This window comes from Bombyx mandarina, chromosome 13 (assembly GCF_030267445.1).
Source record: "Bombyx mandarina strain Sakado chromosome 13, ASM3026744v2".
Classification (NCBI taxonomy): Eukaryota; Metazoa; Arthropoda; class Insecta; order Lepidoptera; family Bombycidae; genus Bombyx; species Bombyx mandarina.
This window is the reverse complement of record NC_143220.1, coordinates 3870627-3883324: the sequence shown is the minus strand read 5'-3', so window position 1 is coordinate 3883324 and position 12698 is coordinate 3870627. Positions and strand designations below refer to the sequence as shown.

Below are 12698 nucleotides of genomic sequence, written 5' to 3'. Positions count from 1 at the left end.
AACAAAGGTAAATTGGAGGCAAAGAAGTTTTTGATAATTGCAAACTGCAAACGGTCCAAGCATGAATCACTTTTGAAAGCATACCGTGGTGGGATTTAATTGAAAATTTCTCAATACTACCACCACAATTTACTTCGCAAATTAGAATTTTAAATGATAATCAAGGTAGCAATAAAAGCGTGTGAAACAATTACTGGCGTTATCGCTTGAAACGATTTCTGTCAGAGTGAACAATTATTTTCGTATCAACTACAGTACATTTTCTATTAGAGCCGAAGACCGGGCTCAGAGGTGTGGATTGAGAGAGGCCTATGTCCAGCAGTGGACGACTGTGGGCTGTTGATGATGATGATGATGATGAAATACAATATTTTCTATACTCTATTAGAGTAATATTGAATTACAGCATTCCCAATTTGTATGTGTTAGGATATTATTTTGTTTTGTTTAAGATTGTCGACCCACAAAATCTTCACAGAGAGCGCTTCTCGATTATAATGTCGGATATCAATGACGTTACATACTTTATGTTTATTTATAAGTGGGTGTTTTGATTTATTTCTGAACATGTACAAAGATAGAAACATTTATACTGAACATTTTTAGGACTCGATGGCCATAATATTATAATTTATTTTTTCTATCTAAGCTGATAGCTTTGACTGATAGCGTGTCTGTGGGTTAGTTTACTCGCCGAGCCCTTCGTCGCAAGCGATGAGTTCGACGAGAACAATGATCGGGGATATAGTGTGGTTCTTCAATAGCTTCGATTTCGAGAGTAATGTCTGTTGTTGTTGTTGTTGTGCTCCTAGGGTAACCCACTGGTACATAGGGTCCTCACAAGCTGCCTCCACTTGACCCTTGCGCCTGCTCCCTGACATCACTCGAGGAGTTAATATGCAGTGTGCAGACCTTGACGATGCAGGCTTTCTGTAGCGGCGTGGCGCGACAGCACAGCACGGCGGAGCAGCGCCGCGCCAGACACAGGAACGGCGCCACCAGCCCCGAGCGCCGGTCCAGGATGTACGTGAGCGTGCGCCCGTCCACCACCAGCGCGCGCCCCGCACCCCCCACACCCCCCTCCAGGTAGCTCTTGATCGTGGACTCCGCGTGCTCCTGTACGAAAGATTTATTTTATTGCATTCCCTGATACCAATCTTCCTATAACCTTTCTAATACGAAAAAAAACTCATGAACATCAATAATACCTAGAATACAATAAAACTATCTTGTATTGTACTGTCCACGCCAAATTGAGAGGTTCTCCTCTTGAACTACATTTAAAGAACATGTAGTTCTACTCATTTTGGTTAACCAAATTGGTAATAAAGAAAAGAATGTGTGTGCAGATCAGACAGTAACATAAGTATTCTATCTCACTCTCTCTGAGGCTTAATCTTACAGACGTATATGTATATGTTTGTCTCGTTTTAGTGTCGTTTTTTCGTTTCATCGAATTTCACACCACAACGACTGAGCTAAAGAGAAGTTTTCACTTTATTACTGGAATTCGTTAACATCACTTGAATAACAACTGCAATTTATCATTGGTGTAATACACATTAAATATTTTTCTCCAAGAGGAATGGGAGTACGACGGAACTATATATACACCGTTCCGCTGAACTAATTCGAGATAAATTTTAATTATATTCTTAAGAGCGATCTGTATGTGCATTGATATGAGTAATTATTACACGGATGCAAGACGATGCTTCTATAAAGATGAAAGTAGATCTCAATTTGGATTAATCACCATACATTGAATAGAGCTAATTGAAAGATACATTACTGACGGCATCGGTTATGTGTTGATATGTAGCATTGAATTTGTGTTGTTAAATTGAAAAAAAAAGGGATCTATACTGGCGGTAGGACCTCTTGTGAGTTCGCACTGGTAGGTACAACCACCCTGCCTATTCCTGCCATGAAACAGTAATGCGTTTCAGTTTGAAGGGTGGGGCAGCCGTTGTAACTATACTCGAGACCGTAGAACTTATATGTCAAGGTGGGTGGCGCATTTACGTTGTGGATGTCTATGCACTCCAGTAACTACTTAACACCAGGTGGGCTGTGAGCTCGTCCACCCATCTAGGCAATAAATAAATAAATATATATATACTGGGTGTTAAGAGACCGCTTCCGAAAATGTAGACAAACGATAGTACTAATGACACCTTTCATGAGGGGACTTCGTGAAGATGGGATGAGAATCTTTGTAAGGGTGAGAAATAATAATGTTAATTTTAAATGCCCAGCGAAGCGGACGGGTGCAGCTAGTACTATATATATTGAAACCGACCTTATCCCTGGACATGAGGTGCAACAGCCGGTCGCTCTGCGAGAACAGAGAGGCGGAGTACGCTATGTTGATGGCGGTCTCCGGCTTGTCCCCGGTCAGCACCCACACGATGATCCCGGCGTCGAGCAGCGCCCGGACGGTGCGCGGCACGTCCTCCTGCAGCCGGTCCTCGACCCCCGTGGCCCCCACCAGCGTCAGGGCACTCTCGAGCCGAGTCAACGAGTCGCGTATCCTCTTATCGCGGCCTGTTCACAACAAAATGAGAACAATTTATTTCATAGTCATAATTTTTTTATTGCATAGATGGGCGGACGAGGTCACAGCCCACCTGGTGTTAAGTGGTTACCGAAGCCTATAAACATCTATAACGGCTGCCCCACCCTTCAAACCGAAACGCATTACTGCTTCACGGCAGAAATAGGCAGGGTGGTCATACCTACCCATGCGGACTCACAAGAGGTCCTACCACCAATAATTACGCAAATTATAATTTTGCGGGTTTGATTTTTATTACACGATGTTATTCCTTTACCGTGGAAGTCAATCGTGGACATTTGTTAAGTACGAAAATCATTAGAAAAAATTATTCCCGCCTGCGGGATTCGAACATCGTTGCATCGCTAAATACGAATGCACCGAACGTCTTATCCTTTAGGCCACGACGACACAAAAACAAGCAAATTTAAATTAGTTTGCTTGTTTTTCCTGAACACATCCCGAATGTTTCCGTCCATCTTGGCCCTTGAGATTAAAGCGTCGTCGTCTATCTTAATTCATTCAAACAGAAACGCGTTATTGCTTTGAGATAGAAATAGACAGAAAAGTCTGTGCGTTTTCACAATGCGCCCCCCACTACCGTTTTAACATTGATACATCGAATACAACTTTTTCTGCTTCATGTTCTATCGACCAATGTGAACACAAAAAAAGAATATTAAGTCACTTTTCACTTCAAGAAAATATAAATTATATTATATAAATTATAAAACAAAGTCAATGTCCGCAATAGTCAGCTCGGTAGCAGAAACATTGTGTTTAGTGCCAGTCGAGAACGTTAAAAAACTCGCACTAAGCACAAAGGTCAATCTTACCTTCTCCGATCTCCGAAGCTCTAGTATGGCTGGCGAGCCACTCCTCCCACAGCGCGGGCTGCATGGTCCGCTTGGCCATGACCAGCGTGCGGAGGCCGGCGCGCGAGTATTCGCTGATGAGGGCGCGGGTGCGCTCGCACGCCGCCGCCTCCGCTGAGCCGGCCCGCATCGGTGCCAAGGCGCCCAGCACTGTGCTATCAGCGCCTTTTACGTACAAAACTACCTAGACACAAAAAAATTACAATTTTGTATTATGACGTGAACCGATCTATCTATGTATAAATATTTAGAGGTAAAATTCCTTGATCGAAATTACGACCAAAATCACTGACAATTCAAGATTTTAATTCATTTAATATATTACATATTCTCTTTAATTTTGTTAGTCCTGCATTAGTATCCTAATATTCCACCTTTATTTGACTATCTATGGAGATCCACAAACAATTTGCCACATTTATCTAACGTGTACAGCCACGTTGCTAATCTGTAGCATCATGAAATTAAAACGGTGTCCTCGTCAAAAAGTCGGATAACACAATGCTTTATGTCATTTTAAAAGATATTGCTTTTCCAAAATGTGTTTCTGGATTGTGTCAGCGAGCAACAATATGGTGTTGAAATAAAGTTAAAGTTAAGTACCGGTCGTTTTGTAAATACTTTGACATTGGCAAAATCAATGCCAAAGACGTTCGAGCCAAATATTTATAAAAAAAAAAGTTAAAGTTCTCACTTGACCGGTAGGCGTCCGCATCGCGACGGACATGCATTTCCGGTTGGAGTCGAACTGCTGCACCCGAAGCACCTTCAGGCGGCTCACCTCCCCCTTGATCCCGACCTCGACCTCGTCAGGCGACCTGCTTCTCAGCTCATAGCCGTACGCGAGAGCCGCCTCGGCGAGTGCTAACTCGTCAGGGCTTTCCGCTTCAAAACGAGCGATCTGCACCAAATTCATCATTTAAAACAGAAATAACTAAGCTCAGAATATATCTTAGAGTAGATTAGAATTTCATTTATTGGGCAATAATTTAATATCAAACTAAATGCAATACATTAAAGATAAAGGGTATCTACAATGGGCCGTCTTATCGCTAAGAGAGATCTCTGTCAAACGACCAAAAAAAGATCTTAGTTGGATAAAGCAGAGCTTTTAATTCGATACAATATTTAAACGATTTTCTTTTGAAACTCCAAGCACATCTGGGTAACTAACTACACGCGCTATTTAATAAGAACAACCACTCATACTTTATTTTACTTTACCGCGACCACTCCGACAAGTATAAGCGACTTCGATGAGGGTTTTGTTTGATAAATTACAGAGCGAACGGTTAGTGTGTATGAACATGTGTTACGTAGAGAGGAGATGCATGTGACTAGGAGATGTATGGAAATGGTAGTGCAAGGTAGAGGGGAAAAAGGTCGACCGAAGAAGACATGGATGGAGTGTATGATGATGTGAGAGAAAGACGAGTGATTGTTGAGATGATGGCTGATAGAGGAGAATGGAAAAGAGAAATCCGCTGTGCCGACCCCACATAGTGGAATAAAATGGAGACAAAGAAGAAAGAGGGTTTTGTTTATACACTACTACGTGCAGCGTCCAAGCATTTTGTACCTGTTGTTCAGTAGATGTACTCGGTTCACTGGTGTTGTCGTCTCTGCTACCAAACGTCAGTTTAGGCAGACGTATCTTCAGGGGGGAAACGGTCGAGGGCGGTGGCGAGGGCGTCGTCGATCGCGATTCCGTTAATCGAGCGTACCTGAAAATCGCCCAGTTTCTAAGAATCAACAAAAAATTATTTTGTACGGTCACGAATCCGGCAATAATTCTATTATTGTGCATACATTATTAACGCAACTGGCGGATGACGGCGTAAAATCCAACTCAATAAACTAATATCATAAAACTGTAAGGCGAAGGTTTACAACAGTCTTCCGTTGGCAACGAGGTCGCTAAAAAACCACAACACTTACTTGTCGTTTGATCGTAATGTACCATTCGATCTCGATGGTTTCCTGTTGTTCGTCAGTTCTTCGCCCGAATTCGACATGCTGAGCTGCATCGTGTCCACGTGAGGCTGACTCACGACCACCGTATTGCAGACGGCCAAGATCAAGAGGAACTCGCGAACCTGGACCAAACGAATTCGTTTAGTTAAATTATATTAATTACTAGCTGACCCGACAGATTACGTAGTGCCTCAATCGATAAATAAAAGACCTAAGCTTTTGTATAAAATAAACTTAAAAGAAATAAAAGGAATCCGTCCGACGGGGGACAGATCAAGGGGAAAACAAAATTATTTAATTTCGAGCATTTTCATATTTATCTACCTTTTAAACCTTCTCTGGACTTCCACAAATAATTCAAGACCAAAATTAGCCAAATCAGTCCAGCCATTCTCGAGTTTTAACGAGACTAACGAACAGCAATTCATTTTTATATATATATAGATTTAATGACCAAATTAAAATTAGTAGTACCTTTTGCGTGTGTTGGGCATCGTTTGTGTCGTTTAGATGTTGGAGCAGTCTTCGGTTTGGCGATACTTGGGTTAGAGGAGTTACAATAGGCGGGAGTTCGGTCGAGGGTTCGGCGGGGGGTCCTGGCGGGTGATCGTAATCAACACCGTTAACGGTGCATCTCCTAAACACCATCTTGTTCTCTGTCAACGTTCCGGTCTTATCGCTGAACAGGTAGCTTATCTGTCCCAGTTCCTCCGTTATGTTGAGCGCTCGGCATTCGGTTCTGATGTTCGTCTCCGGATCGTACATTTCTATATCTTGATGTATATGATAGACTTGCAATAGTTTCGTCATCTCTATAGTCACGTACAGAGATATTGGTATCATGACTTGTAATATTATAATGTAGGTCCAGAATATCTGTAGGCCTTCGTACGCCGGTGGTTTGTCAGCTTGCGGAATGAAAAGCGTGTATCTTAGTAAATTGGGAAAGTATTGGTCCAACCAGACTTTGTAACAGGCGGCGCCAACGCAGCAGAGGAATAGCAGCACTAAAACACACCAAATCACGTCTGTGTTCATTTTCTTCTCCAGACCGGAGCATTTGTAACGCGGTCCCCCGTTGTTCAGCATGGCTTTGGTCTCGTGTCCCGCGTACACAACGATACCCTCAACGTAATCGGTGTTCTTGATCGTGCATTCCCTTAAAAGTAAATTTTCCGAATTCAGTGGCACCCTTTCGCCATTCGGATGGGATATTGTACCCGTAAACCTGTAGATTTTCGTTGAAGGCCTTTCGACTTCTATTGAACTTCTGAATTTCATTGGATTAAAATCGAGTCGCTGCAACAAAAATAAAACAATGCTGATCTGAAGTCGCAGTTACACAATTAGGTTTTCGTGAGTACATACATAATTGAGGGCGTGAGCAGAAAAGTGGCCTAATCCACAATTTTTCATATTCGTGCTTATATATTGCAATTTATTTGAAACATAATAAATTTTGATGCACAGCCGGCCTATCCCTAGCTTCACCCATAGATAACACATAGCTTTGTAAACATTACTTTTGCGGTATTAGTTTTTGCCTACGAAGCAGTTTAAAAGTAAATTCAAACCTCATTATCTTCATAATAACTATGGTAAGCTTCGACCACTTTTACGCCGACGGCATCAATTATTCACTGTTTCGTGCCAATACAAGTAGATAACAACGTTTTTGTTTTACTTTTGAAAACTACAATTATCTTAGTAATAACGTTTTTTTTTGAGAAAATATTATTTGTCCATTTCGTTTGGTATTGAACAGTCTGTATCTAGGGTGTGATATTTAGTGTCATCTCGGTATTGCAAAAATGAATGTGCAAGGGTATTACATAAGTGGGTCAAGAGTTTACTTTGAGTTAAAATGCTTATTACACGTGTTTAAATAATCACTATTCCGTCGAGTTACATGTCACCTAAGTCAGTCAATCACTCATCATTATTTGGCATCACTCTAACAATCATTCAGCGCCTAACAAACTAACGAGATAAGAACTAATGACTGAAGGTCATTTCTTTAAAGACAACAAAAAAATACAAGAAAACTATTTTCGCGAACCACAGACACGATTCAATCTACTTTTTACGGTTAAGTCTCGTGTTTATTATTCTGATTATTTCCCACGTCTCCAATACTTTGTGCATTTTTCGTGATCAATACGAACGACGGTTGGTCGCAATAAAAGCAGTTTAAATTATATTTAATCTGTTTCGCATTTCCAAACATTGCAATTCTCATGAAATATACGTACATACCTATCAACAAAAATAATAATGAGTTGTGGTTAACGTTGTATTGTGTTCAAATAAAAACCCTAGAGAAAGTATTCTCACGTTTCATTTTCTAAGCATTAAATTCAAAGTAAAGTGTGTTAGTTTACTTAAGTAAATACTTATTTAATAGTAAGTGGATCAGTAAGCTTTACTCAGGCAACGTTCGTGTTGACCCCCGATGGATTATTAACGTCGCTCATTGTGCTTCCGCCGCGGAAAAGTGAATGGCTTGAACGGCTATTCATAGCGTCTTTAAATGTATTAATAACAACAAATGAAGATGGAAGAATGACAAAAATATCACGTGTTCCTGCGATTTGAAATTCGAATGCCCACACAACAACACAAAAACATGCCTGGCTCTCAAAAAAAAACCTAGGTATTCGCGCCAAAAATAATATAATCAACAATCATATCTATCTTGAATATTTTGCGTTTCGAAATTTTTCTCAACGTTTTTAAAGACGACATCGGTCACGACTCTGTAGATTTCATTTTGTTATTCACTAATTACCTAAAACTAATGATAGTATTCGATAGGTAGGCAGTTTGATTTGTAGTTCCCAACGATCTACGATCGATGGTATTTCCGATGTCCAATGGTAACGGCTAATAAACTATTTACACCTCTCAATCCACAGACAATACAAAAGGGTAATTACATCCCATTTAATTTATAATCTGTAGTAAAAAAAATATTATTATGTATAACGTCAAATCGTAAGTCTAGAGCACACAAAACGAGGTTAAACGTTTTGTTTAGTTATTTTATTGAACTGACACAGTTACGTTGTGTATCCGAACACGAAACATTCAGAACGCAGTAAATAAGCATGTCTGAACGTGAAAGCGATAAATTATTCTACGGTTAACGTAGTTCACCTTTGGAACATTGATGGGTTCGGTTAATAATTAAGCTTTAAGAGCCATTGAATTAAGAGGATTGAAGGGTATTTTCATTATATTGCATTGGTAGGTGAGCTAGTCACGGTTCATCTGGAGCTGAGCCATTGCTGTAGCCCATAAACCTCAAAAAGCTTTGAATGCCGCCCCCCACCTTGAAATAAATGAGGTCGAAACATCGATTGAATTGTATTGTATTGTTATATTATTGTATAACGGCTGTCCCATCCTTCAAACTGAAACTTATTGCTACTTCGCGGCAGGAATAGCGTACCCTACCACTATGAAAAATACTTCAGGTATATATTGAAATAGCTAAAATATAAAGATGATTGTCTTTTATACGTTGACTATCGTATAGGTCACCGGTGCCCTACGTGGTGCACTGAAGTAATTATGTCGATTTCTATCTTCGATCTTCTCACTAAGGCGTCAGAATATTTAGTAGACTCTGGAAAAGACGAATCCGAAGATACTGCGAATGAATCTATTTCTAAAAGACCGAAAGGACTAAAACATATATTAACAAACAAAATTAGGCAATCCAGGCGCTTAGTGCCAAAAATTTACATAATTACTTTAGTGTGCTAAGTGCCACTTTTTTAACTTATCGATCGCGTAAAAGCTAACTCAAATTTCTATGGAGCTGGAACGTTTGCTTACGTTTGCCACTAGAGGCGCTGTTCCAAATCCATACAAATTTGAGTTAACTTTTACGCGATCGAGAAGTTAAAAAACTCACACTAAGCACACAGTGCGTCACGTAAGGCACCAGTGACTTACGTGACAGTCAACGCGATAAACTGTCTCGAATTGCGAACTAGTTCCTGCATAAAGTATTTTATTCGCATACAATTTCTAATAGACTCCGAAAACCGAGAGAAATTTCAGGGACCGTTGTAAAAAAAATATTTTCGAAGCTTCACAGGTGTACGTGACCCCGATTTTAATGCAACCATAGAACGTCAACAGAAATACAACGCTATCAGGTTACCAACCGTAAGAACTCCTGGGAAAAATTCCGTTGCGTGACGATTAAAAAAAAACAACAACAACATATTGGTACGTGCCAAATCTTGAGCCTGCCATTCCTCGCACGCGAATCACGCATGATCCGGCTAGACCACGAGCGAAATTTAATAAATTTAAATACTATTATTACCTTTTCTCTGAAGCCCGGTGCGACGATTCTCTGTTTCAAGTTTGTCTCTCCGTCCAGATTACACGTGTCCAGGTAGCAGATCCCCATTGGATTGGAGGAGTGCAGCAGCACCATATCAGCTGGCACCGCTTCGTTGTTAGACAAGTGAACGAGGTCGCCGACTCGAACGTCCCTCCATTTCACCTTAACATATCTTTCGGCTGATCTGTGAAACGAAGATAAATAATTAATGAAAAACAAATACGGTTTTACGTTATCTGAAGGTTAGATTGTTGAGTGTTATGTATTACATACAGCCTCGTTCGTATCTTTTTTTACGAGTGATGTATTAAAGCCAATGAAAGTTAAATTCTCTAACACGTATTGAATAGTGCAAAGTAATATTGTACCAAACGTTTTCACGATGCCCGTTTATCCGACTATAATTACTCCCTCAAACTATCCTTGGAGGTAGTATTACTAATTTCCTACTTAGCTGCCTATTTTTACACCGAGTAACTCAGGAACTTGTTTGCCGATTTTAATATCAAAAACGAAAAACAAAACTAATTTTGCACATTTTAATTTTACGTGGTTACGTTGGTTGGCAAGCGCGACGTCGCGAAAAATTATACGTAACTTGACGTAATGTAACACTTGGTTACGTAAATTTTGATGATGATGATGATGATGATGATGATGATTGATGAATAGATTTGTTTGCTCCTTTTCTGGGTGTTTTTATTAAATATGTATTTAAACATGTATAAGTATGTTTATCTGTCTCTGGTACCCATGTATCCATCCTAGCTCAGCTCAAAATCCGGACTAGACTCTCCACCATTTGCCTGCGAAGGATTCTTAAATACTTTGGCCACATTGCAAGGACAGACAGTGACAACTTGGAGAAATTGGTGGTCACTGGAAAGGTCGAGGGCAAGCGACCAAAAGGCAGGAGCTCGACCCGTTGGACGGACCAGATTCGTGCAGCCATTGATACCACAGTGCACGATGCTCTGCACTCAGCTGCAGATAGGAACAGATGGCGGTGCATTATAAAAAACAAACTGTTTCAAGGCCATGACTACGACCCTCAGTAATGAGGAAACCGACGCAAGGAGGAGGGTACCCATAACACAGGGAATCCTAAATTAGGGCCGGATGACTGGACCAGACCACGAACACTGTCAAGAGTGTACGACTAGGAAGAAGACTGTAGGTATATTATTAAATTTGTTCCCAGTTATTACTATACATTATTAGTCAACTTTTCTACCTACTGACGTCGCTGTAACACAAACATGCAAGCATGCTATGTCGTCACGATGTTATCGACTGCGTGTCGGCTGGCTTTTTTTTTTTTAAATCGTTCATGGCTCCGATAAGAGTTCGTGAGGTAAAAGCAACAGGTAACTTGTTCTATGGTGGCCCGATTACACGAATAATCCGTAGACGATTACCGCTTTCGCTTTCATTTGTTTCGCATTCATATTTTCTTTCTTGTCACCGCTTAATAGAGGCAATGACTTAACAATGCCAGTGGGATTTTTTTTTGTTTCCTTTTACTAGGATCGCCTCATTGGTGTAGCGGTTACTCGACTCTCACCATTGTTGTATGGTCTTCAGGTTCGTTTCAAGTTGGATATCTATTAAAGTTATTACGCCTTAGTGTTCTCAGTGTATTTGTCACAAAAGAGCGCGTTCTATATAACCGAAAAAAAATCTTGAACATTAACAGAAATTACTTTTTTTTTCCTACCAAAGCTGATGGTCTAGAGAGACCGTATCAGGGTAACCTCAACAAGTAGGTGAGCTCATGGGGCTCAAACCTGACGATGTTGTTGACACGAACCCTAGCCCTAGCAAGAGCCGTACCGTCAATTTCTCGATAAAGAATGTACATAGTACCTACGCTTTATTATTAAATGTCAAATTTCAGGAAGTACATTCGTTATCAGTTAAGAGTAATAAACTATAATAAACGTTTTCGTTTCGAGACAATTCCTTTTATTGTTTTATTTTTTTTACGTCCTGTTTGTGAGCAAGATTTTTATTGACGTCATGAAACGGTGTAGAGGTGTGTAGTGTAAAGGAGTGTAGACCTAACCCATGCATCAGCCCGCTGAGTTTATCGCCGGATCTTCTCAGTGGGTCGCGATTCCGATCCGGTAGTAGATTCATTCGCAAAGCAATTGCTCTTGAGTAGTTAGGTCTCCTTCGGAGGCGCTCGGGCAGTTGTGAGCAAATCCCACCCCTCCTGGCTGAGCCTTTGCTCGCCCACCTGTCCTGTTGAAGCTGGAAAGGCCTCCGGGCCACCAGTAATCTTTCATTCATAAAAAAAAAACGAGTGTAGATTTTTAAGGAAAACTTTTTTTTAAACCTATGCTGATAGCCTTGAGAGGCTACTTCATGCTTCGCCCTAACATGTAGGTGAGCTCACGGGGCTCAAACCGGAGTGTTGCTAACACTGGCCCTAGCAAGAGCAGTGCTTCGCAGAATCTACCACCGAATCGGAAACGCGACCCACTGAGAAGAGGAAAACGTTGCATTTTGTAACAACTGCTAATGTGTGATAAACACTCAAATCGTTACTTTGAATGTGATTTGATAAGCGCAGTTCTTACTGGTGGTATCGCTACTTGTGAGTCTGCAAGGATACAACCACTATCCTGCAAAATTTGTGCCGCGAAGCAATAATACCTTTCTGTTTGAGAATTGGGGCAGCCGTTGTACTTTAACTATTTAACACCTACGGGCCGTAAGCTAGTTCAACCATCTAAGCATTAAAAAACGATATTTTTTGTCATTTAAACGTTTAAGTCTGCTAGTGGATTAGCTTTAGCCACAGAAATAAATCAAGATATGATATTATTTCTGTGGCTTTAACTATGAACCGCACGTCTTAATGAACTGAACGTTTTTCAGTTTTTCTACCTACCCAGGATACATTACGCGAAATAGCACACAGTCATAT

General features: G+C 40.6%; 1 protein-coding gene across 1 annotated transcript in view; it reads right to left on the bottom strand.

Annotated features, from left to right (window-relative positions):
* The window catches only part of LOC114252482 (phospholipid-transporting ATPase VD), a 71440-nt gene that overhangs the window by 12173 nt on the left and 46569 nt on the right, over positions 1-12698 (bottom strand). Inside the window, exons 2-9 of the mRNA XM_028186945.2 lie at positions 9746-9950; positions 5881-6705; positions 5371-5528; positions 5012-5156; positions 4127-4333; positions 3394-3616; positions 2303-2547; positions 913-1116 (exon numbers count right to left, since the gene is read on the bottom strand). Coding sequence (XP_028042746.2) covers positions 913-1116; positions 2303-2547; positions 3394-3616; positions 4127-4333; positions 5012-5156; positions 5371-5528; positions 5881-6705; positions 9746-9950 — 2212 coding nt within the window. The remainder of the gene's footprint in view (positions 1-912; positions 1117-2302; positions 2548-3393; positions 3617-4126; positions 4334-5011; positions 5157-5370; positions 5529-5880; positions 6706-9745; positions 9951-12698) is intronic.